Source organism: Aquarana catesbeiana, linkage group LG08 (genome assembly GCF_042186555.1).
Source record: "Aquarana catesbeiana isolate 2022-GZ linkage group LG08, ASM4218655v1, whole genome shotgun sequence".
NCBI classification, from domain to species: domain Eukaryota; kingdom Metazoa; phylum Chordata; class Amphibia; order Anura; family Ranidae; genus Aquarana; species Aquarana catesbeiana.
In genome coordinates, this window is record NC_133331.1 from 23938039 (window position 1) to 23964587 (window position 26549).

The 26549-nt window shown below is 44.6% G+C and overlaps 1 protein-coding gene across 3 annotated transcripts in view; it reads left to right on the plus strand.

Annotated features, from left to right (window-relative positions):
- Positions 1 to 26549, plus strand: part of LOC141105642 (alpha-2-macroglobulin-like) — a 353065-nt gene that overhangs the window by 174567 nt on the left and 151949 nt on the right. For all 3 annotated transcript variants that reach the window (XM_073595615.1, XM_073595613.1, XM_073595614.1), the window contains exon 20: positions 18706 to 18832. In XM_073595615.1, the coding sequence (XP_073451716.1) occupies positions 18706 to 18832 (127 nt within the window). The remainder of the gene's footprint in view (positions 1 to 18705; positions 18833 to 26549) is intronic.

The following is a 26549-nucleotide window of genomic DNA, read 5'->3' on the forward strand; positions in this document are numbered from 1 at the left end:
AGCTACAAGTTAGTGCAGTGCGTCCTCCTCACAGTGTTCAGCTAAAGCTACAGGTTAGTTTAGTGTGACCTCTGCACAGTGTTCAGCTAAAGCTACAAGTTAGGGTAGTGCGTCCTCCTCACAGTGTTCAGCTAAAACTATAAGTTAGTGTAGTGCGACCTCTGCCCAGTGTTCAGCTAAAGATACAAGTTAGTGTAGTGCGTCCTCCTGACAGTGTTCAGCTAAAACTACAAGTTAGTGTAGTGCGTCCTCCTCACAGTGTTCAGCTAAAACTACAAGTTAGTGTAGTGAGACCTCTGCACAGTGTTCAGCTAAAGCTACAAGTTAGTTTAGTGTGACCTCTGCACAGTGTTCAGCTAAAGCTACAAGTTAGTGTAGTGCGTCCTGCTCACAGTTTTCAGCTAAAACTACAAGTTAGTGTAGTGCGACCTCTGCACAGTGTTCAGCTAAAACTACAAGTTAGTGTAGTGCGTCCTCCTGACAGTGTTCAGCTAAAAATACAAGTTAGTGTAGTGCGTCCTCCTCACAGTGTTCAGCTAAAACTACAAGTTAGTGTAGTGAGACCTCTGCACAGTGTTCAGCTAAAGCTACAAGTTAGTTTAGTGTGCCCTCTGCACAGTGTTCAGCTAAAGCTACAAGTTAGTGTAGTGCGTCCTCTGAACAGTGTTCATCTAAAGCTACAAGTTAGTGTAATGCAACCTCTGCACAGTGTTCAGCTAAAGCTACAAGTTAGTTTAGTGCGACCTCTGCACAGTGTTCAGCTAAAGCTACAATTTAGTGTAGTGCTTCCTCCTCACAGTGTTCAGCTAAAGCTACAAGTTAGTGTAGTGCGTCCTCCTCACAGTGTTCAACTAAAGCTACAGGTTAGTTTAGTGTGACCTCTGCACAGTGTTCAGCTAAAGCTACAAGTTAGTTTAGTGCGTCCTCTGAAGGAGTGTTCATCTAAAGCTACAAGTTAGTGTAGTGCTTCCTCCTCACAGTGTTCAGCTAAAGCTACAAGTTAGTGTAGAGCGTCCTCCTCACAGTGTTCAGCTAAAGCTACAAGTTAGTGTAATGTGTCCTCTGAACAGTGTTCAGCTAAAGCTACAAGTTAGTGTAGTACGACCTCTGCACAGTGTTCAGCTAAATCTACCTGTAGAAGGTTGGTGGTGTTTTCCTGATCCTATCACTACCGCAGGCAGCTAAAGTATTTACACATTAGCGTAGTGCGACCTCTGCACAGTGTTCAGCTAAAGCTACCTGTAGAAGGTTGGTGGTGTTTTCCTGATCCTATCACTACCGCAGGCAGCTAAAGTATTTACACGTTAGTGTAGCACAACCTCTGCACAGTGTTCAGCTAAAGCTACCTGTAGAAGGTTGGTGATGTTTTCCTGATCCTATCACTACCGCAGGCAGCTAAAGTATTTACACGTTAGTGTAGTGCGACCTCTGCACAGTGTTCAGCTAAAGCTATCTGTAGAAGGTTGGTGGTGTTTTCCTGATCCTATCACTACCGCAGGCAGCTAAATTTTTTACACGTTAGTGTAGTGCGACCTTTGCACAGTGTTCAGCTAAAGCTACCTGTAGAAGGTTGGTGGTGTTCTCATACTGTAGGCAGGCAGTTGATTTTTATACATATATATATATATATATATATATATATATATATATCCCAGCTTAGTGCAGCTACAGGCCATTAATATGTCTGAAAGGCCAACAAGGAGAGGCAGACAGTCACAAGCCAATAAAAGAGGGCAAGCAGGCTCTGTGTCTAGAGGCAACAGTGCTGGTCGTGGAGACGGTGCATCCTCATCAGCACGTGACCGTGGGGCACGTTTGGCCTTTTTTTCAGCAGCTGGCCGCGTTGAGCCGCAACATGCGGAAGACTTGGTCGAGTGGATGACGAAGCCGTCCTCATCCTCCTCATCCTCCCTCACCCATGCTCAGGGTACTTTGGCTGGCAAAGCAGCTGCCAACGCAGCCTCTTCCCTCGGCTCAATGGCATAAGTGACTCCTTCTCTAGCTCCTGAGGAGTCCCTCGAACTGTTTGACCACAGTGTTGGGTATATGCTCCAGGAGGATGCCCAGCGTTTAGAAGGCTCTGATGATGATACTGAGCTAGATGAAGGCAGTAACGTGAGCACGGACAGAGGGGGTGCCCAAGAAGGACAGCAATCTGGCAGTCATGCTCCCCCTGCTGCAGCATACTGCCAGGTTTGCTCCAGTGATGAAGAGGGAGGGGATGATGAGGTCACTGACTCAACGTGGGTGCCTGATAGGAGAGAGGAGGAGGAGGAGGAGGCACATCACCAACGAGGCAGGATGCCCTCCAGGGGCAAGCACACTGACTGCATCACACCGCAAAGCTCGCACGTGCAGGGCGCTGCTGTCTCTGCGCGTTATTCCAAAAGTTCTTTGATGTGGGCCTTTTTTGAGATGAGTGCATCAGATCGCACCGCTGCTATTTGCAACATATGTCTCAAGCGTATCTCGTGTGGCCAAAATATCTCCGGCTTGGGCACCACATGCTTGACCAGAGATATGTTTACCTGCCATGCAGTTCGTCGGCAAGCATATCTAAAAGACCCACACCAAAGAACAAAGAGGACCTCTCCTTGCTCCTCATCAGCTAAGATCTCCAACCCCACTATACCTTCAGTCCCCTCTGAGACCTGCACTGAGAGGAATGAAGGTGTAAAATTAGGATTGTCACAGCCATGTACTTGTGGGCAATCTGCTTTCAGGACACCGACATCAGATTGTACCAGGCAAATTTCCCTGCCCCAGTTGCTGCACTGCCGAAAGAAGTTCACTCCCAGCCATCCACATGCCCAGCGGTTGAATGCTAGCTTGGCAAAATTGCTAGCACTTCACCTGCTACCTTTTCAGTTGGTAGACTCTGCCCCCTTCCGTGAGTTTGTGGAATGTGCAGTTCCTCAGTGGCAGGTACCCAAACGCCACTTTTTCTCACGGAAGGCGATTCTGGCTCTCTACCGGCATGTGGAAGGCAATGTCTTGGCCTCGCTAGACAGGGCGGTCAGCGGTAAGGTGCATATTACCGCTGACTCATGGTCCAGCAGGCATGGACAGGGACGTTACCTAAGTTTTACGGCGCACTGGGTCACTCTGCTGGCAGCTGGGAAGGATGCAGGACAAGGTGCAGTAGTGTTGGAGGTTGTTCCGCCACCACGCCTCCAAAATGCCACTACTAATGATTGTGACACACCTCTCTCCTCCACCCCCCTCCTCTTCTTCTTCCTCCATTTCCTCTTCCTGTGCTTTGTCCTCGGAACCAGCAGTGCTCCGTAGCCATTCAAGGGGCTACGCAAGTACGCAGGTCAAAAGATGCCATGCGGTGCTTGAGCTGGTATGCTTGGGGGACAGGAACCACACTGGGGTAGAGGTTCTGTCAGTTCTGCAGGGGCAGGTTCAGAGGTGGTTGACGCCATGCCAACTTAAGGCAAGAATGGTGGTTTGCGACAATGGCACCAACCTCCTCTCCGCCCTCCCACAGGGACAACTGACCCATGTGCCCTGTTTGGCTCACATCCTTAACTTGGTGGTTCAGTGGTTCTTGGGCAGGTACCCGGGCTTACAGAATGTCCTGAGGCAGGCCAGGAAAGTCTGTGTGCATTTCCGCCGGTCATATAATGCCAGTGTTCGGCTGGCAGACCTCCAAAAGGAATTAAACCTGCCCAAGAACCGCCTAATCTGTGACATGCCCACCAGGTGGAATTCAACACTGGCCATGCTGCAGCGACTGCACACGCAGCAGAGGGCCATCAATGAGTACCTGTGTGACTATGGCACCAGGACAGGGTCAGGGGAGCTTGTTTTTTTTCCCCACGCCAGTGGGCCATGATCAGGGATGCATGCACTGTCCTGTCGCCATTTGAAGAGGCCATGAGGATGGTGAGCAGTGACAGGGCATGCATCAGTGGCACTGTCCCCCTTGTCCACCTGTTGGAGCACACGCTGCATGGAATAATGGACAGGGCACTTGAGGCAGAACAGAGGCAGGAAGAGGAGGACTTCCTTAGCTCTCAAGGTCCCCTTTATCCAGACAGTGTTCCTGCTTCCCCTCCGATCACACAGGACGAGGAGGAGGAGGAGGAGGATTGTGTCAGTATGGAGGTGGAGCCTGGCACTCAGCATCAGCAGCAGTCTTTAAGGGATCATTTAGAGTCCCAAGAAACACACGGACTTGTACGTGGCTGGGAGGAGGTGGCTGCAGATCATGCCGTCCTTAGTGACCCAGAGGACTCCGGACCAAATGCCTCAGCAAACCTACGCTGCATGGCCTCCCTGATCCTGCAAAGCCTGCGTAAGGATCCTCGTGTTAGTGGTATCAAGGAGAAGGACCAATACTGGCTGGCAATCTTCCTTGATCCACATTACAAGGGTAAGGTTGCGGACCTTATCTTGCCGTCGCAGAGGGAGCAGAGGATGAAACATCTTCGGGAGGCCTTGTAGAAAGGTCTGTGCAACGCGTTCCCAGAGACTGGGAGGTTACAAACTCCTGTTTCTGGACAACGTGTTGCTGAGGCTTCGGTCAGTCAAAGAAGGAGCGGTGGAGAAGGTGGCCGTCTGACCGATGCGTTCAGACAATTTTTTAGTCTGCAGCCCCAAGGTATGATCGGTTCCAGCAACCATCGCCCGCGTCTGTTTTACATGGTGCAGGAATACCTAGGGGCAAGATCTGACTTGAACACCTTTCCCACCAAAAATCCTCTGGGTTACTGGGTCTTGAGGATGGATCACTGGCCAGAGCTTGCACAGTATGCAATTGAGCTACTGACCTGTCCTGCATCCAGCGTTCTTTCGGAACGCACATTCAGTGCTGCTGGAGGCTTTGTAACCGATTACAGGGTGCGTCTGTCCACCGACTCGGTCGATCGACTGACCTTCATAAAAATGAATCAGTCTTGGATCACTACCAGATACCAAGCACCTGATGCTGATGTAACTGAATAATTTATTTTGGAAATGTCAGATCCCTTCAAAGACTGCCTATGCTGATGCTGAGTGACTATCCTGTTATGCTGAGTAATTATCCTCTTCCTCCTCAATGATCATGCTGATAGCTTGTAAGGACAATTTTGGTTCTGGGCGCCGCCTCCAGTGCCTAAGGCCCAATTTTTAAGCCCCTGTTTAACCACTTGACGACCGCCTCACGCCGATGTACGTCAGCAAGGTGGCACGGACAGGCAAAATCACGTACAGGTACGTGATTTGCCTTCCGCGGGTGGGGGGTCCGATCGGTCCCCCCCGGTGCCCGAGGCGGTCGCCATTTCTTCCCGGGCGATGAGAGGTGAGGGGGAGGCCATCCATTGTTGGCCACCCCCTCCCGATCGCTCCCGGCGAATGAAAATGCTTCCTTTCCCTCTGTAATGTAAACAGAGGGAAAGGAAGTGATGTCATCCCTCCTCGAGCCGGTCTTTTCATCGCAGCGCCGAGGAGAGAAGACATCAAGTAAATTTGCACAACACTACACTAACAGTAGAACACGCCAGGCACACTTGTCACCCCCCATCACCCCCCGATCACCCCCCAATCACCCCCCTGTACCCCCTGTCACTCTGACACCAATAGCATTTTTTTTTTTTTTTGCATTGGTGTCAGTTTGTGTCAGTTACAAGTGTTAGGGCAGTTAGGTTAGCCCCCTTTAGGTCTAGGGTACCCCCTTACGTCCAGGGTACCCCCCTAACCCCCCCTAATAAAGGTTAACCCCTTGATTACCCCCCGTCACCAGTGTCGCTAAGCGATCGTTTTTCTGATCGCTGTATTAGTGACACAGGTGACGCTAGTTAGGGAGGTAAGTATATAGGTTCGCTATCAGTGTTTTATAGCGACAGGGACCCCCATATACTACCTGCTAAAGGTTTTAACCCCCTGATTGCCCCCTAGTTAACCCTTTCACCAGCGATCACCGTTTAAGTGTTACGGGTGACGCTGGTTAGCTAGTTCGTTTTTTGTAGTTTATTATAGTTTATTATAGTTTTAGGGCATCCGCCGTTTATTACCTTATAAAGGTTTAACCCCCTAATTGCCCGGCGGTGATATAAATTACATTTTTAGGGTCAGCTAAGGTCTGCGTCGCCCCAGGCAGCATCAGGTTAGCGCCAGTACCGCTAAAACCCACGCACGCAGCATACACCTCCCTTAGTGCTATAGTATCTGAGCGGATCGATATCTGATCCGATCAGATCTATACTCCCCAGCAGTTTAGGGTTCCTATAAACACAGTGTTAGCGGGATCACCCCAGATACCTGCTAGCACCTGCGTTTTGCTCCTCGGCCCAGCCCTGCCCAGCCCACCCAAGTGCAGTATCGATCGATAACTGACACTTACAAAACACTAAGCACACATAACTGCAGCGTTCGCAGAGTCAGGCCTGATCCCTGCGATCGCTAACAGTTTTTTGGTAGCGTTTTGATACAGTCGCTGACAGTCAGGAGCTTTTTTGCCTGTGAGTCTCACTAGTGTACCCCTAAATTTAGAGCCCAAAATGGCAAATCGAAGGTACACTAGTGAAGAGGCCTACACGTTTCTGAGCATGACAGATAGTGAAGAGGAAGTCACTCATCTGTCAAGTTCAGGCTCAGAATACGATCCTGTAGAGGACAGCGGCTCCATGACAGATAGCTCTGACGACGGAGTTGTGGTCCCTGCCAAGGTCAGGCGTACCAGACCCCAATCTTCTTCTTCTGTCCTTGAGGTGCAAGAACCGCAGGGCTCTCGTATGGAGCAGAGAAGTACTAGCGCTGCTATTCCTTCTGGTGAACTGGCAAGCACCAGCGGCCTAGTACACCCTGGTCGTACATCCAGCACTGCAGTATCACGTGGTGACGTGGCGAGTCCCATAAGTGCAGTTCAAGCTGGTGAGGTGGCAAGCACTAGTAGTGTCCCGCTGCCACCAAGAAGACAAAGACAGGCCCGTCGTGCCCATAGTGCCCTTCCTGCTGCATTCGCCAATCCGAATTGGGAACCCATCACTTCTGCAGCACCCGTACTTCCCCCTTTCACTGGCCAACCCGGAATTCAGGTGGAAACAGTTGACTTTACGCCACTGGATTTTTATTCACTGTTTTTCACCGAAGATCTCTATAGATCTATTTTGGTCCAAAGCAATTTATACGCTGGTCAACGGATCGCCGCTAATCCCCAGTCCTCCCTTGCCAGAGATTGGAGACCAATTACGGTCTCCAAATTTAAGACCTTTCTGGGCCTTTCCCTCCTCATGGGGTTGAATAAAAAGAGTAAGTTGCGGTCATATTGGTCAACTGATCCAATTTACCATTCGCCCTTGTTCTCTGCTTCCATGGCCAGGGCACGATATGAGCAGATTTTGCGGTTCATGCACTTCAACGACAATGAACTCTGTCGTCCTCGTGGAGACCCTGCATACGATCGGCTCTACAAAATTCGGCCCCTCGTAAACCACTTCAACCAACGTTTTGCAGACTTGTTTACCCCCCATCAAGTTGTCTGCATTGATGAGTCCCTGATTACATTTTCTGGCCGCTTGTCATTCAAACAGTACCTTCCCAGCAAGCGTGCCAGATACGGGGTCAAGATGTATAAGCTCAACGGCTGCAAAACAAACAGTGGCCAAGGCATGGAAATCTCCTACATTGGTACTAGCAGAAACAATTCACAGAATGAATAATACAATGTCCCATGCTAAGATGGTAGCCATCGATCAAAATCAAATTCCAAAATTTGAAAAACTTTGGCATCCTTGGATAAAACAACAGTTCCTGTCAAACTTCAATGACTCTGTCCTGTTGCCATGGTAACAGATTAAATGACTTACAGAGACACCCATTCTAAGGCTTCAAAGAGAACTAAAAAGAATAATAAACTGACGAACGGGACAACCTTGTGGACCATACCTCTACCTTTCAACCCTTTTTCTTCTTTCTCTTTCCTTTTCTCCACCTTACGATTAAAGCTCATTATCAGAATTTATTTGACCTATATACACTCTACTTGTAAACAATATGTATAGTAGATATAAATCATTTAAATACCTACAAAAGTAACTAAGGAAATGATATATATCTTTAATTTAGGTTTACGTGAACCCAATGTTTAATATTTGAAATTTCATGATATTTACCTATATAAACCCTACTGTAAAACAATGAACTTACTTTATAGATCCTTGTAAACTTACTTTATGTATCTTTATAACATTGTATACTCAATAAACTTCTTTTGACAAGGAAAAAAAAAAAAAAAAAAGATGTATAAGCTCTGTGACAGGGCCACAGGCTATACATATAGTTTTATGGTTTACGAGGGCAAAGATAGTCACGTAGAGCCGACAAACTGCCCTGACTACATAGGAAGCGCTGTCAAGATAGTGTGGGACTTGGTGTCACCCTTATTCGGAAGGGGGTACCACTTGTACGTGGACAATTATTATACGAGCATGCCACTTTTTAGTTACTTGTTTGATCATCAGATTGGAGCATGTGGCACCGTGAGACCTAATCGCCGGGGCTTTCCCCAGCGGCTTGTAGATTCCCGTCTTAGGCTGGGGGAGAGAGCCTGCTTGAAGCATAATAATTTGCTCGCTATGAAGTGGAGGGATAAGAAGAATGTTTTCGTTCTCACCTCCCTTCATGCAGACACGACGACCCAAATTACTACAGCGACTGGTGTTGTGGAGAAACCCCTCTGTGTCCACGAATACAACCTTAATATGGGAGGGGTGGACCTCAACGACCAGTTGTTGGCGCCGTACCTAGTTGCCCGTAAGGCCAGACGCTGGTACAAAAAAGTGTCTGTTTATTTATTTCAATTGGCTTTGCTGAACGCTCATGTGCTATACAGAGCTTCAGGACGGACTGGATCCTTCCTTAAATTCGAGGAAGAGATCGTCAGAGCCCTTCTGTTTCCAGACGGTGCTCTACCTCACCTTCCCCAACGAAATGCAGTAAGCCGGCTGCATGAGAGGCATTTTCTTTATGCCATCCCGAGTACCCCTACCCAACGAGCCCCCCAAAAAAGATGTTGTGTCTGCAGTAAGCGCGGATTTAGGCGTGACACCCAGTCTTATTGTCCCTCCTGTCCTGGCAATCCTGGTCTTTGCATGGGTGAATGCTTTGAACGCTACCATACACTAGTTGAGTATTAGCGTAGGGTTCAGCACTGCACAGACTAGGCACACTAACACAGGGTCTCCCAAGATGCCATTGCATTTTGAGAGACCCAAACCTGGAACCAGTTTCAAAAGTTAAAAGTTACTAAAAAAAGTGTAAAAAAAAATAAATAAAAAAAAATAAAAACACAAAAAAAATATAAAATAAAAAAACCAAAAATAGTTGTTGTTTTATTGTTCTCTCTCTCTCTATTCTCTCTCTATTGTTCTGCTCTTTTTTACTCTATTCTTTTCTGCAATGTTTTATTGTTATTATCTTTTACCATGTTTGCTTTTCAGATTTTTTATACTTTACTGTTTACTGTGTTTTGTTGGTAACTATTTTATTGTTTTCAGGTACGCCATTCAGTTGCAGCGCGGATTTATTTATCTTGACAGCAACAGCGTTTGCTCCCACGATATGTAAAGCCGTGACTCCAGCGCTGTCGGAGGTGATTTCACCACCACAGTTACATACTTCAGCATATATGCCGAAGCGTGGGGGCAGCAGTGGGTGGAGGAGCAATTTGCTCCTGCCTTTTGCGGGAGGATGCCCCCATGCTTCGGCATATATATATTTTAGGCACAGGTCGCGTTAAATGTTTTATTTTTTACTATGTTTTTTTTTTGTATTTGCTTTGCAGGTATAGTAAGTCTTACTGTTATACTGTAATGTTACTTTGTTTTATTGTTAACCATCATTTGCTTAGCAGGTACGCCATTCAGTTGCAGCGCGGATTTATTTATCTTGACAGCAACAGCGTTTGCTCCCACGATATATAAAGCCGTGACTCCAGCGTTGTCGGAGGTGATTTCACCACCACAGTTACATACTTCAGCATATATGCCGAAGCGTGGGGGCAGCAGTGGGTGGAGGAGCAATTTGCTCCTGCCTTTTGCGGGAGGATGCCCCCATGCTTCGGCATATATATATTTTAGGCACAGGTTGCGTTAAATGTTTTATTTTTTACTATGTTTTTTTTTTGTATTTGCTTTGCAGGTATGGTAAGTCTTACTGTTATACTGTAATGTTACTTTGTTTTATTGTTAACCATCATTTGCTTAGCAGGTACGCCATTCAGTTGCAGCGCGGATTTATTTATCTTGACAGCAACAGCGTTTGCTCCCACGATATATAAAGCCGTGACTCCAGCGCTGTCGGAGGTGATTTCACCACCACAGTTACATACTTCAGCATATATGCCGAAGCGTGGGGGCAGCAGTGGGTGGAGGAGCAATTTGCTCCTGCCTTTTGCGGGAGGATGCCCCCATGCTTCGGCATATATAAATGGTGCATGTATGCCCATCATTAGAAGTGGGTGGATGAAGGGAGGTATTCTAATGGTGGACATACCCACCGATCAATATCTTTTTTTCGTTCAGCCCACAGGCTGCATGAAAAAAAAGTTTACAATATATGCCCAACAAGGACCAGCAACGTACTGGTATGTTGCTGGACTTTGAGTGGTTATACCAGAATGATGCCTGCAGGTTTAGGTATCATCTTGGTATCATTCTTTTCAGCCAGCGGTCGGCTTTCATGTAAAAGCAATCCTAGCGGCTAATTAAACTCTAGACTGCTTTTGCAAGCAGTGGGAGGGAATGCCCCCCCACCGTCTTCCATGTTTTTCTCTGGCTCTCCTGTCCCAACAGGGAACCTGAAAATGCAGCCGGTGATTCAGCCAGCTGACCATAGAGCTGATCAGAGACCAGAATGGCTCCAAACATCTCTATGGCCTAAGAAACTGGAAGCTACGAGCATTTCATGACTTAGATTTCGCTGAATGTAAACAGCGCCATTGGGAAATTGGGAAAGCATTTTATCACACCGATCTTGGTGTGGTCAGATGTTTTGAGGGCAGAGGAGAGATCTAGGGTCTAATAGAGCCCAATTTTTTAAAAAAAGAGTACCTGTCACTACCTATTGCTATCATAGGGGATATTTACATTCCCTGAGATAACAATAAAATTAATAAAAACAAAATAAAAATGAAAGGAACAGTTTAAAAATAAGATAAAAAAGCAAAAAAATAATAAAGAAAAAAAAAAAAAAGCACCCCTGTCCCCCCCTGCTCTCGCGCAAAGGCGAACGCAAGCGTCGGTCTGGCGTCAAATGTAAACAGCAATTGCACCATGCATGTGAGGTATCACCGCGAAGGACAGAACGAGGGCAGTAATTTTAGCAGTAGACCTCATCTGTAAATCTAAAGTGGTAACCTGTAAAGGCTTGCCGCTGCACGTTTGTGCGCAATTTTAAAGCATGTCATGTTTGGTATCCATGTACTCGGCCTAAGATCATCTTTTTTATTTCATCAAACATTTGGGCAATACAGTGTGTTTTAGTGCATTAAAATTTAAAAAAGTGTGTTTTTTCCCCAAAAAATGCATTTGAAAAATCGCTGCGCAAATTCTGTGTGAAAAAAAAATATGAAACACCCACCATTTCAATCTGTAGGGCATTTGCTTTAAAAAAATATATAATGTTTGGGGGTTCAAAGTAATTTTCTTGCAAAAAAAAAAAATCTTTTCATGTAATCAAAAAGTGTCAGAAAGGGCTTTGTCTTCAAGTGGTTGAGAAAATTGAGTACTGTCCGTGATACTTTTTTTATTTGCACTAACATACAATTTTTCAGGACAAGCTTTCGGGGTATGTCCCCTTCTTCAAGGTCCAAGCAGTACTGATTCACACATTTTTAAGCAGAATGTTAAAGAAAAAAAGGAATAAAAAAAAAAAAAAAGAAAACAAAACACATACAAATCAATGGTAATAAAGATAGCAGCAGAGTTAGTGAGATAAGACAGAGGGAGAGCTAGGAGGGAATGCAAGGGGGGGGAATACTAATCACAGAGCGGTCGTAAAACTTTAGCATAATGTGTAAGGAAACCAATGTCTAAATTCAGGCCATTATTCTTTGTGTCAAAAAGAAGTATCATTCTTAGTTCAAACGTTTTCCTTTCCTGGATAGTTCTGAAATTCCCTTTAAGAACTAAGACATTGAGGTCTTCTATAGTGTGGTCCGATTGTGAGAAATGATGTCCCACAGGTGTGCATAAACTGTCTTCTTTATGTTCTTTGATGGTATGTCTGTGCAAATTCATCCTCACTTGCAACTTCTGTCCTGTTTCACCAACATAAGATCCTTTGCTGCACCTTTTGCATTGGATGAGGTACACAACATTACTTGAGGTACAGCTGTAAGATCCCATGATATAGAAGGTCCCATTTGTGTGTGTAACACTTTTGGATAGATTTATCTGGTTGCATAGTTTGCAGCGTTTTTTATTGCAGGGTTTGCAACCATTATTTTTGACTTCATAATCAGAGTGAAGTTTCCTGCTGATTAGTTTGTGTCTGAGGTTGGGTGGTTGTCTGAAAGCCAACCCCCAAATGACCCCATTTTGGAAAATAGACACCCCAAGCTATTTGCTCAGAAATCCTGAAGCCGGTGCTTGGTTTTCGGGGCCCCGTATGCAGCTAGGCTCCCAAAAAGTTCCACACATGTGGTATCCCCGTACTCAGGAGAAGCAGCAGAATATATTTTGGGGTGTAATTCCACATATGCCCATGGCATGTTTGAGCAATATATCATTTAGTGACAACTTTGTGCAAAAAAAAAAAAAAATTGTCACTTTCCCGCAACTTGTGTCAAAATATAAAATATTCCATGGACTCAACATGCCTCTCAGCAAATAGCTTGGGGTGTCTACTTTCCAAAATGGGGTCATTTGGGGGGGTTTTGTGCCATCTGGGCTTTTTATGGCCTTCAAAACTGTGATAGGCAGTGAGGAGTGAAATCACAACTTTACGCCCTTAGAAATCCTGAAGGCGGTGCTTGGTTTTCGGGGCCCCGTATGCGGCTAGGCTCCCAAAAAGTCCCACACATGTGGTATCCCCATACTCAGGAGAAGCAGCTAAATGTATTTTGGGGTGCAATTCCACATATGCCCATGGCCTGTGTGAGAAATATATCATTTAGTGACAACTTTGTGCAAAAAAAAAAAATTGTCACTTTCCCGCAACTTGTGTCAAAAAATAAAATATTCCATAGACTCAACATGCCTCTCAGCAAATAGCTTGGGGTGTCTACTTTCCAAAATGGGGTCATTTGGGGGGGGTTTGTGCCATCTTGGCATTTTATGGCCTTCAAAACTGTGATAGGTAGTGAGGAGTGAAATCAAAAATGTATGCCCTTAGAAATCCTGAAGGCGGTGCTTGGTTTTCGGGGCCCCGTACGCGGCTAGGCTCCCAAAAAGTCCTAAACATGTGGTATCCCCATACTCAGGAGAAGCAGCAGAATGTATTTTGGGGTGTAATTCCACATATGCCCATGGCATGTTTGAGCAATATATCATTTAGTGACAACTTTGTGCAAAAAAAAAAAGTGTTACTTTCCCGCAACTTGTGTCAAAATATAAAATATTCCATGGACTCAACATGCCTCTCAGCAAATAGTTTGGGGTGTCTACTTTCCAAAATGGGGTCATTTGGGGGGGGTTTGTGCCATCTTGGCATTTTATGGCCTTCAAAACTGTGATAGGTAGTGAGGAGTGAAATCACAACATTACACCCTTAGAAATCCTGAAGGCGGTGCTTGGTTTTCGGGGCCCCGTATGCGGCTAGGCTCCCAAAAAGTCCCACACATGTGGTATCCCCATACTCAGGAGAAGCAGCTAAATGTATTTTGGGATGCAATTCCACATATGCCCATGGCCTGTGTGAGAAATATATAATTTAGTGACAACTTTGTGCAAAAAAAAAAATTGTCACTTTCCCGCAACTTGTGTCAAAAAATAAAGTATTCCATGGACTCAACATGCCTCTCAGCAAATAGCTTGGGGTGTCTACTTTCCAAAATGTGGTCATTTGGGGGGGGTTTGTGCCATCTGGGCATTTTATGGCCTTCAAAACTGTGGTAGGTAGTGAGGAGTGAAATCAAAAATTTATGCCCTTAGAAATCCTGAAGGCGGTGATTGGTTTTCGGGGCCCCGTACGCGGCTAGGCTCCCAAAAAGTCCCACACATGTGGTATCCCCATACTCAGGAGAAGCAGCTGAATGTATTTTGGGGTGCAATTCCACATAGGCCCATGGCCTGTGTGAGCAATATATCATTAAGTGACAACTTTTTGTAAATATTTTTTTTTTTTTGTCATTATTCAATCACTTGGGACAAAAAAAATAAATATTCAATGGGTTCAACATGACTCTCAGCAATTTCCTTGGGGTGTCTACTTTCCAAAATGGGGTCATTTGGGGGGGGGTTTGTACTGCCCTGCCATTTTAGCACCTCAAGAAATGACATAGGCAGTCATAAACTAAAAGCTGTGTAAATTCCAGAACATGTACCCTAGTTTGTAGACGCTATAACTTTTGCGCAAACCAATAAATATACGCTTATTGACATTTTTTTTACCAAAGACATGTGGCCGAATAAATTTTGGCCTAAATGTATGACTAAAATTGAGTTTATTGGATTTTTTTTATAACAAAAAGTAGAAAATATCATTTTTTTTCAAAATTTTCGGTCTTTTTCCATTTATAGCGCAAAAAATAGAAACCGCAGAGGTGATCAAATACCATCAAAAGAAAGCTCTATTTGTGCGAAGAAAAGGACGCAAATTTCGTTTGGGTACAGCATTGCATGACCGCGCAATTAGCAGTTAAAGCGATGCAGTGCCAAATTGGAAAAAGACCTCTGGTCCTTAGGCAGCATAATGGTCCGGGGCTCAAGTGGTTAACAGGGGCATGTAATTACAATTTTTGATGCAATTCTTTGCAGCAGGGCTAGTTCCTGCGCTCCAACTAGAGTATCTGTGAGGGGTTGCAGTGTTGTGGCACCAGCACCAGTGCCTAATGCCCAATTTTTCAGCCCCTATTAACAGGGGCATGTAATTACAATTTTTGATGCAATATTTTGCAAGGGGGGTTCGTTGCTGCACTCAACTAGAATATTTGTGAGGGGTTGCAGTGTTGTGGCACCAGCACCAGTGCCTAAGGCCCAATTTTTCAGCCCCTGTTTAACAGGGGCGTGTAATTATAATTTTTGATCCAATACTTTGCAGCAGGGCTCGTTCCTGCGTTCCAACTAGAATATCTGTGAGGGGTTGTAGTGTTGTGGCAACAGCACCAGTGCCTAAGGCCTAATTTTTCAGCCCCTGTTTAACAGGGGCGTGTAATTACAATTTTTGATGCAATACTTCACAGCAGGGCTCGTTCCTGCGTTCCAACTAGAGTATCTGTGAGGGGTTGCAGTGTTGTGGCAACAGCACCAGTGCCTAAGAACCAATTTTTCAGCCCCCCGTTCAACAGGGACATGTAATTAGAATTCTTGATCTAATATTTCACAGTAGGACCCGTTTCTTCGCCCACCAAGAGTAACTGTGAGGACTTACAGTGTTGTGCCACCAGCACCACCTCCACCACCAAAGGCCCAATTTTTCTGGCCCTGTTCAACAGGGGCATGTAATTACAATTCTTGATCTAATATTTCACAGCAGGGCCCGTTTCTGCGCCCACCAAATGTAACTGTGAGGATTTACAGTGTTGTGGCACCAGCACCACCTCCACCATCACCATCACCAAAGGCCCAATTTTTCTGACCCTGTTCAACAGGGGCATGTAATTACAATTCTTGATCTAATATTTTTACAGCAGGGCCCTGTGAGGACCTACAGTGTTGTGGCCACAACAACACCTTAAGGCCCAAATTTCTGCTGAGTATATAGGGCAGGTCCCTACTTTCAAACATCCAACTTACAAACGATTCCTACTTGCAAACGGAAGGAGGCAACAGGAAGTGAAAAACTTTTCTCCTTTACACTGATGCTTTATCACCAATCCTTGTTTCACTAAAAACCCCAAATTTTCAAAAAACATTTGTCATTGTGACAAAAAGTGAGGTGAAATCTTCTGAAGAGGAGCACAGAGAGCAAATCAAATGTCACAGGGGTGATAACCCTTCCATATGTTTTCCAAAAAGCTTAAAAACAGATTTTTTGGCTGGAGCTACACTTTGAAAATGTACCAGTTCAAATTTACAAACAGATTCCACTTAACAACAAACCTGTCTTGTTTGCACTGCATGTATACTGCTGTTCAGAGTATATAGGGCCTGGGGGCCCCACACCTTTCCTTTTTTAATTTGGGTGCGGGGTTCCCCTTAATATCCATACAAGACCCAAAGGGCCTGGTAATGGACTGGGGGTACCCATGCCGTTTGTCTCACTGATTTTCATCCATATTGCCAGGACAAGACATTACATTAAAGCCGCAAGCAGTTTTAACCACCTCAATACAGGGCACGTACACCCCCTTCCTGCCCAAGCCATTTTTCAGTTTTCAGCGCTGTCGCACTTTGAATGACAATTGCGCGGTCGTGTTACACTGCACCTTAATTAAATTTTTATCATTTTTTTCCCACAAATAGAGCTTTCTTTTGGTGGTATTTGATCACCTCTGCGGTTTTTATTTCTTGCGCTATAAACAAAAGAAGAGGGACAATTTTGAAAAAACACAATATTTTTTACTTTTTGCTATAATAAATATCCAATTTTTTTTTTTTTTTTAACAAATTTTTTCCTCAGTTTAGGCCGATACGTATTCTTCTACATATTTTTGGTAAAAAAAAATTGCGATAAGCGTATATTGATTGGTTTGCGCAAAAGTCATAGCGTCTACAAAATACGGGATATATTTATAGCATTTTTATTATTTATTTATTTTTTACTAGTAATGGTGGCGATCTGCAATTTTTATTGTGACTGCGATATTGCGGCGGACACATCGGACACTTTTGACACATTTTTGGGACCATTCACATTTATACAGCGATCAATGCTATAAAATTGCATTGATTACTGTGTAAATGTGACTGGCAGGGAAGGGGTTAACACTAGGGGGCGCTCGAGGGGTTAATGTATTACCTAAGGAGGTGATTCTAACGGTGGGGGGAGGGGACTGACTGGGGGAGGTGACCGATCGCTGTCCCTATGTACAAGGGACACGCCATCGGTCTCCTCTCCTCTCTGACAGGACGTGGATCTGTGTTTACATGCACAGATCCACGCTCCTGCTGTGTTACCCGGCAATCGCGGGTGCCCGGCGGACATCGCGGCCGCCGGGCACGCGCACCGGGTCCCGAGTGACACGGCGCGCGCCCCCTAGTGGCTCGGGAAGGCGAGGACGTCATATGACGTCCTCCCAGAATAACAGAAGCCTCGTCCAGCCGTCATATGACGGTGGGCGGTGGCTTAGTGGTTAAATGACTTTTTTTCCTTTAAAAATGTCATTTTGTGCAGGGACTGTTCTAAGCACGGGAAACACGCGCTACTTTACAGGCATACTATAGACACCCCCCCCCAGGTATGATATTTATAGGAATATTTAACTTTTTTTTACTTTAAGCATCATCAAAATCACTGCTCCAGAAAAAACGGCTGTTTTTAAAACATTTTTTTGCATTGATACATGTCCCCTGGGGCAGGACCCGGGTCCCCAAACCCTTTTTAGGACAATACCATGCAAATGAGCACTTTTGATTTTGAACGTTCGAGTCCCATAGACGTCAATGGGGTTCTAACTTTCGTGCAAATTTTCGGTCCGTTCGCAGGTTCTGGTGCGAACCAAACCGGGGGGTGTTCGGCTCATCCCTACTGGGAAGCATAGACTGCTGTGTGTCGGGGCCTGGATATTCTTAAAGTGACCTTTTTTTTTCTGAATAGCTTGGGGAGTGGGAGGATGGTGGAGCCCGTGCACACCCTATGGATGGGCCGCCACTGTTTGGAACCCTCCCTGGAAAGGAAAGAACAATCTCTCAAAGGCTCCAAACTATTTATCACCTGGATTCCCCTACCAGGGTTTGGCTAAGTCATGATAAATATTCAGGCTGGTTATTTGAATCTCCCTGCCTCATATTCCAGAAGCTTGTTCCAGAAGCAGGAGGAAGCAATTAAACTCCTACCCTGTGAAACCCTGAACAGACCAGAACAAATGATCACTGCTCCCTTGTCTACAATAGGAGCCTAAAACTAAAACAAGGCTAGCATCCTACGCTAGGGAGGTACTACACGAGGAATAAAATGTATGAGGATGCATAAGGTTATAAAGTCAAAAAGTGACTTTAGGCTTAATGGTCCCCCTTTCCTCAGCTTCCCAAAATCCTACAGTTGTATCTGGTCTCCTGGAGTGAGCTCCATCTGGATCTGACCTGACACACTTATTTTCCCATGCTTTCCACAGCCAAGAGGTGTTTTTTGTGTTATTCAGAGGCACAGATTGGCTGTCCTTTGCCCAGGCAGAACCAGTGTCATGCCATGTCAGGCATCAGCTCAGTTTTGGAAGGAACGCCCTAAAAAAAATATATAATTATTTAGGAACTAAAACTGTTTGTTTTAGGAGGGGTGCAAACAGAAGAACTAGTGAACCATCCTAACGTAAGTTTTTGACATGCTCTGCTTTAATACTATATCTCAATGCTTTAATGAAAGGTGTCTACAACAGTAGCTTGTATTTTTAGACGCAAAATGGTTCATTGAGAACAAGTGCCAAGCCTGTTATAAAAAAAGTGTTTTTTTTTCCAGATTCAGACCACACTGTACAACAGCAGTGACTTAGAGGAAATGCCATGTGAAGAATGTCACCACAGCAGCTGTATAGGTGCAGATGAGAGTGAAACCTTCTCCTGGAAACTAAAAGCCAAAGTTGAGGGTAAGATGTCATCCTAAAGATTATGGCAGGAATAGGTAAATGTGCTAAGAGTCTCTCTTCTGGCTCATCGGCCATCATGGAATTTATAGTAAATTCTCAGGTAACACATTTTATATAGCTAAATTTAATAAGAATGTGCTAAGTGTAAAAATTAACGCTTAAGACCAATGACTCATTACAGGTGATGTGCGGAGGGGTTTCCTTGCTATGTTCACTCAATGAAGTTTGTGGGTCTTACTATTCAACAGTCAGACTCCCTCACCTCTGTATCTCTGCTGAGTGCTTTGCAGTGCAACTTCCCACAGGTTCAAATCCCTTCACCACTGAAATGCTCTTATGTTGATATTTTAAGTGTTTGCTGTAGGTTACTATACAGTACAGTAAAACCTTGGATTGCGAGCATAATTCATTCCAGAAACATGTCTGTAATCCAAAGCACTCGTACTGTATATGAAAACAAATTTCCCCATAAGAAATAATGCAAACTCAAATGATTTGTTCCACAACCATTTATTCATAAGTTCTTCAGTTTGTAGTCCATATAAAAAGATTATAGCAATGTGACCAGGTTGTGTAACCATAAAATGTCCATCCCCAAATGGAAGCCTCCACAAGGGGATTAGAAGCAAAATCCAGGCAGGAGCTACAGAGTATAGAAGAGAAGAGAGGCGCCTCTAAGTGTAGCAATATGGTTACATTTAATGAAGGTACAACATTTAGCAACTCATATGGTTGATAAATAAAACAGGCACATCTAAGTATGCAGGCATCCGAGGTAAAGCTGTTCACATAGACCGTCCTCTGCAATCGTGACCGGAAAGACTACCCTGCATTAGAGCGATCTGAAAGCGAGGCTTGAAGCGCTCATGGAGCGCAGCGTGGAAGGGATGACTTTGATACTGGTGAGGAGAACAGTCTATGTGGACAGCTTTGCCACGGATGCCTGCATACTTAGATGTGCTTGTTTTATTCATCAACCATGTGAGTTGAAATTTTTAAATTTTTCAAACAATTGCTAAATGTTGTACCTTCATTAAATGTAACCATATTGCTACACTTATGCCTCGCACACACGATCGGATTTTCTGACAACAAATGTAGGATGTGAGCTTGTTGGCTGAAAGTCCGACCGTGTGAATGCTTCATCGAACATTTGCTGTCGGACTTTCCATCAACAAATGTTGGCTAGCAGGTACTCAAAGTTTCCGCCAACAAAACATTGTTGTCGGAATTTCCGATCGTGTGTACACAAGTCTGACGCACAAAAGTTCACACATGCTCAGAATCAAGCAGAAGGAGCCGCACTGGCTATTGAACTTCCTTTTTCTTGGCTTCTCGTACGTCTTGTACGTCACCACCTTCCCACGTTCGTAATTGTTGGTCAACATTTGTGTGACCGTGTGTATGCTAGACAAGTTGGAGCCAACAACCTTCGAACAAAAATCCACGGTTTTGTTGTCGGAAAGTCCGGTCGTGTGTATGGGGCATTAGAGTCGCCTCTCTTCTCTTTTATACTCAGTTGTGACATGACGCTACTTGTATATCAAGACATTGCTCATTTATCAAGTATAAAAAAATGTTGCTTGTCTTGCAAAACACTCTCAAACCAAGTTACACTCAATCCAAGGTTTTGCTGTATATACTTGTTCTTCTCTTTTAATTAGTATTATTAGCCTAACCTGTTTGGGCCTTATTAAAACAGACTTAGTTCTTAAAGCAGACCCCCTCCCGCAAAATAAAATGTTAGTTTAGAGATATAAAAAAAAGAGTCAAAGCTGAACTCTAGCCCTACATTTAGTTTTACATAGTTGTATTTGTTTACTCCGATCACTGCCCACTGTAAGCTTCTCATATTGTACATTAGAAGCTGCAGCAAATGAGACAGAGCCCACTTCATTTTATGGCTGGAAAACATCTAGCGTCATCTAGCCGGGATCCTCAGCTTTACCAGGATCCTGCCAACAAGTCCAGTGATATCATCAGTGCTTACAGGAAGGCATGAATATAAAAATGCTCTTTGGGCATTGAGGGCTAGATAATACATGGAATGTAACGTTTTTGCTTTGTTGTGTTGGGCTGTGCAATAGTGTAGCAGCTTTTAAGGAGTCCTATTTCTTCAAATATGTCATCAGAAAACACACACACTGCCATTTTCTGGGCCATGTAGTCCCCTCCTGAGTACATTTGGTAAATGTAATGCTTACTCTGTTTGTTTTTATTAAAATTGCTGTTATAGTTTTTGTTATGGCTGTGCACCCTGGTGTATATGAGGTGGATAAAATAGCAGACGTGGTAACGCACATGGTCAGAATAGCACCAGTTGCACAGCTCCCTATGTACACAGGACAGGATGTCTTTTGGCACACTGACTTATGAAGAACAAAGGGTTTGTGTGACTTGAAATGAAGTGCATGTATATGCACGTCTATCCCTAAATATGAGAATAAGGAGAAGGGTAAGTGGGACTTTAGATGAGGCACATGATACGCAGTTTAAAATGTATTGGAATGTTTATTGGCATAGATAACATGACACATTAGAATTGATTGAATAATGGTATTTCATCTGTATATATATAATGACATAAGAGCAATATATATATATATATATATATATATATATATATATATATATATATATATATATATATATATATATATATATATATATATATATATATATATATATATACATACATACACCTATAGATCGCATAATGACCCATTGCAGTAACCGGTGATGTATGCTAATAGTACTAGATATGATAATCAATAGAAATAAAATAGGTCAGGATGGAAATTGAATGTATATTAAAGACATGGTAGCATCTAATAAGCTCGATGCATTTTGTGGATATATTCCACTTCTTCAGGAGCAGACGCATAGTATAGCAAAAAACAGAGGGTACTAATATAATCTAGTATTTTACCCAGAGGACAAGAAAAAAGTAAGGGCAGGAGGAAAAAGGAATATCCACCTTGAGTACATCCATAGGTGTATAAGTGTGTGTATATATATATATATATGAGGAATAATTTTTTTTATATATATATTATTAACATTAGTGTGGGAACTAGGGATGAGCTTCATGCTCAAATCGAATACAGTGTATTGAGTATATATATATATATATATATATATATATACATCCTAGGTGTTGTGTTTATATATATATATATATATATATATACAGCACGAGTGCTTTGGATTACAGACATTACAGTTTAGCTACATTCGTTCCTGTTATTCTCTTCCTACTACTGACAGGCAGGCAGGTGTTTTTACAGTATTTACAGCTACCTGAAGAAAATTGCTGGTGTTCTTCTGAACTTATTAGTCCTATTTGCTACAGTATTTACAGTTAGTGTAGTGTGTCCTCTGCACAGTGTGGACCTAAAGCTACCTTAAAAAAATTAGTGTTCTTCTGATCCTATTAGTACAGTACCGCAGGCAGCTGTAGTATTTACAAGTTAGTGTAGTGCGTCCTCTGCACAGTGTGCACCTAAAGCTACCTGAAGAAAATTAGTGGTGTTCTTCTGATTCTATTAGTACAGTACCGCAGGCAGCTGCAGTATTTACAATTTAGTGTAGTGCATCCCTTGCGCAGTGTGCACCTAAAGCTACCTGAAAAAAATTAGAGGTGTTCTTCTGCTCCTATTAATACCACAGGCAGGCAGCGACAGTATTTACAGTTAGTGTACTGTGTCCTCCTGCACAGTGTGCATCTAAAGCTACCTGAAGAAAATTAGTGGTGTTCTTCTGATCCTATTAATACCACAGGCAGGCAGCTACAGCATTTACAGTTAGTGTAGTGTGTCCTCTACACAGTGTGCACCTAAAGCTACCTGGAGACAATTGCTGTTGTTCTGCTCCTATTAATATCACAGGCAGGCAGCTACAGTATTTACAGTTAGTGCACTGTGTCCTCAGCACAGTGTGCACCTAAAGCTACTTGTAGAAAATTAGCGGTCTTCTTCTGATCCTATTAATACCACAGGCAGGCAGCTACAGTATTTACAGTTAGTGTACTGCGTCCTCTGCACAGTGTGCACCTAAAGCTACCTGGAGACAATTGCTGTTGTTCTGCTCCTATTAATACCACAGGCAGGCAGCTACAGTATTTACAGTTAGTGCATTGTGTCCTCTGCACAGTGTGCACCTAAAGCTACCTGAAGAAAATTAGTGGTGTTCTTCTGATCCTATTAATACCACAGGCAGGCAGCTACAGTATTTACAGTTAGTGTAGTGCGTCCTCTGCACAGTGTGCACCTAAAGCTACCTGAAGACAATTGCTGTTGTTCTGCTCCTATTAATACCACAGGCAGGCAGCTACAGTATTTACAGTTAGTGTACTGCATCCTCTGCACAGTGTGCACCTAAAGCTACCTGAAGACAATTGCTGGTGTTCTCATACTAATAATACTACAGGCAGGCAGTTGATTCTGATAGCTGCAGTATCAGTATATATATACATCCCAGCTTTGTGCAGCTACATCTCACTGCAGGCCATTAGGATGTCTGGAAGGCCAACACGGAGAGGCAGACAGTTACAAGCCAATAAAAGAGGGCAAGCAGGCTCTGTGTCTAGAGGCAACAGTGCTGGTCATGGAGACGGTGCATGCTCATCAGCACGTGGACGTAGGACAGCTTGTCCTTTTTTTCGGCAGCTGGCCGTGTTGAGCCGCAACATGCAGAAGACTTGGTAGAGTGGATGACCAAGCCGTTCTCATCCTCCTCATTAGGGATGAGCTTCGAGTTCGAGTCAAACTCATGTTCGACTCGAACATCGGCTGTTCGCCAGTTCGTCGAACAGCGAACAATTTGGGGTGTTTGCGGCAAATTCGAATGCCGCGGAACACCCTTTAAAAGTCTATGGGAGAAATCAAAAGTGCTAATTTTAAAGGCTTATATTCATGGTATTGTCATAAAAAGTGTTTGGGGACCTGGGTCCTTCTCCAGGGGACATGAATCAATGCAAAAAAGTTTTAAAAACGGCCGTTTTTTTCGGGAGCAGTGATTTTAATAAAGCTTAAAGTGAAACAATAAAAGTGTAATATCCCTTTAAATTTCATCCCTGGGGGGTGTCTATAGTATGCCTGTAAAGGGGTGCATGTTTCCCCTGTTTAGAACAGGCTGGCAGAAAAATGACATTTCAAAGGAAAAAAAGTAATTTAAACTACTCGCGGCTATTAATGAATTGCAGACAATACACATAAAAGTTTATTGATAAAAACGGCATGGGAATTCCCCACAGCGGAACCCTGAACCAAAATAAAAAAAAAAAAATGACGTGGGGGTCCCCCTAAATTCCATACCAGGCCCTTCACATCTGGTATGGATATTAAGGGGAACCACGCGCCAAAATTTAAAAAAAAAACGGCGTGGGGTCCCCCCAAAAATCCATACCAGACCCTTATCCGAGCACGCAACCTGGCAGGCCACAGGAAAAGAGGGGGGACAAGAGAGCACCCCCCTCCTGAACCCTGTTGATGGCGACAAGGGCCTCATCCCCGCAACCCTTGGCCGGTGGTTGTGGGGTTCTGCGGGCGGGGGGCTTATCGGAATCTGGAAGCCCCCTTTAACAAGGGGACCCCCAGATCCCGGCCCTCCCAACTGTGTGAAATGGTAAGGGGGTACAAAAGTACCCCTACCATTTCACTAAAAAGTGTCAAAAATGTTAAAAATGACAAGAGACAGTTTTTGACAATTCCTTTATTTAAATGCTTCTTCTTTCTTCCATCTTCTTTCTTCTTTCTTCTATCTTCCTTCGGTTTCTTCCTCCATCTTCTTCTTCTTCTGGTTCTTCTGGTTCTTCCTCTGGTGTTCTCGTCCGGCATCTTCCTCCGCGGCGTCGGCGTCTTCTTCCCTTCTTCTCCTCGGGCCACTCCGCATCCAAGAAGATGAAGAGAAGAAGATGAAGGGAAGAAGATGAAGAGAGAAGCGTCACACAGCGGGAGCCTCCCTCCATACCATCATGGATGCGGAGCGGCCTGAGGAGAAGAAGGGAAGAAGACGCCGATGCCACGGAGGAAGATGCCGGATGAGAACACCGGAGAAAGAACCAGAAGAACCAGAAGAAGAAGAAGATGGAGGAAGAAACCGAAGGAAGATAGAAGATAGAAGAAAGAAGAAAGAAGAAGCATTTAAATAAAGGAATTGTCAAAAACTGTCTCTTGTCATTTTTAAAATTTTTGACACTTTTTTAGTAAAATGGTAGGCGTACATTTTCCCCTCTTACCATTTCACACAGGGGGGAGGGACGGGATCTGGGGGTCCCCTTGTTAAAGGGGGCTTCCAGATTCTGATAAGCCCCCACCCGCAGACCCCCACAACCACCGGACAAGGGTTGTGGGGATGAGGCCCTTGTTCTCATCAACATGGGGATAAGGTGTTTTGGGGGGCTACCCCAAAGCACCCTCCCAATGTTGAGGGCATGTGGCCTGGTATGGTTCAGGAGTGGGGGCTGCCAGGTTGCGTGCTCGGATAAGGGTCTGGTATGAATTTTTAAGGGGACCCCCACGCCATTTTTTTTTTAAATTTTGGCCGGGGTTCCCCTTAATATTCATACCAGACCTGAAGGGCCTGGTATGGAATTTAGGGGGACCCCTCACGTCATTTTTTTTTTTTAAATTTTGGTTCGGGGTTCCCCTGTGGAGAATTCCCATGCCGTTTTTATCAATGAACTTTTATTAAAATGGGAAACATACGCCCCTTTACAGGCATACTATAGACACCCCCCAGTTACAAAATTTAAAGGAATATTACACTTTTATTGTTTCACTTTAAGCATTATTAAAATCACTGCTCCCGAAAAAACAGCCGTTTTTTAAAACTTTTTTTTGCATTGATCCATGTCCCCTGGGGCAGGAGCCAGGTCCCCAAACACTGTTTATGACAATAACTTGCATATAAGCCTTTAAAATTAGCACTTTTGATTATTCATGTTCGTGTCCCATAGACTTTAACAGTGTTCACGTGTTCAAACAAATTTTTTTGCCTGTTCGCAAGTTCTGGTGCGAACCGAACAGGGGGGTGTTTGGCTCATCTCTACTCCTCATCCTCTCTCACCCAGGCTCAGGGTACTTTGTCTGGCAAAGCAGCTGCCAACGCGGCCTCTTCCCCCGGCTCAATGGCATCAGTCACTCCTTCCCTTGCCCCACCATGTCCTCCTGAGGAGTCCCCCGAACTGTTTGACCACAGTGTTGGGTACATGCTCCAGGAGGATGCCCAGCGTTTTGAAGGCTCCGATGATGGTACCCAGCTAGAGGAAGGCAGTAACGTGAGCCCAGAGAGAGGGGGTGCCCAAGAAGGACAGCAATCTTGCAGTCATGTTCCCCAGCTTCAGCATACTGCCAGCTTTGCTCCAGTGATGAGGAGGGAGGGGATGATGAGGTCACTGACTCCACATGGGTGCCTGATAGGAGAGGGGAGGAGGAGGAGGAGGCACATCACCAACGAGGCAGGATGCCCTCCAGGGGCCTGCTTAAGGGCAGCACACCGACTTCATGACACCTGTTAGGTACCTGGTAGTTGAGCCCGACTGGTAGAAGGAGACCTCTCTTAAGCGCTGGTTCAGGAGGCACTGGAGTGGGAACAGTGGTCTCCTGAGCACAGTGGGTAGGAGTGCCTGATGCAGGTCCTTGCGATGGCCAACACAGGAGCTGAAGAGACTTCCTCTGGGGTGGCTGTACTGCGGATGCAGGTAAACTGAAGCGGA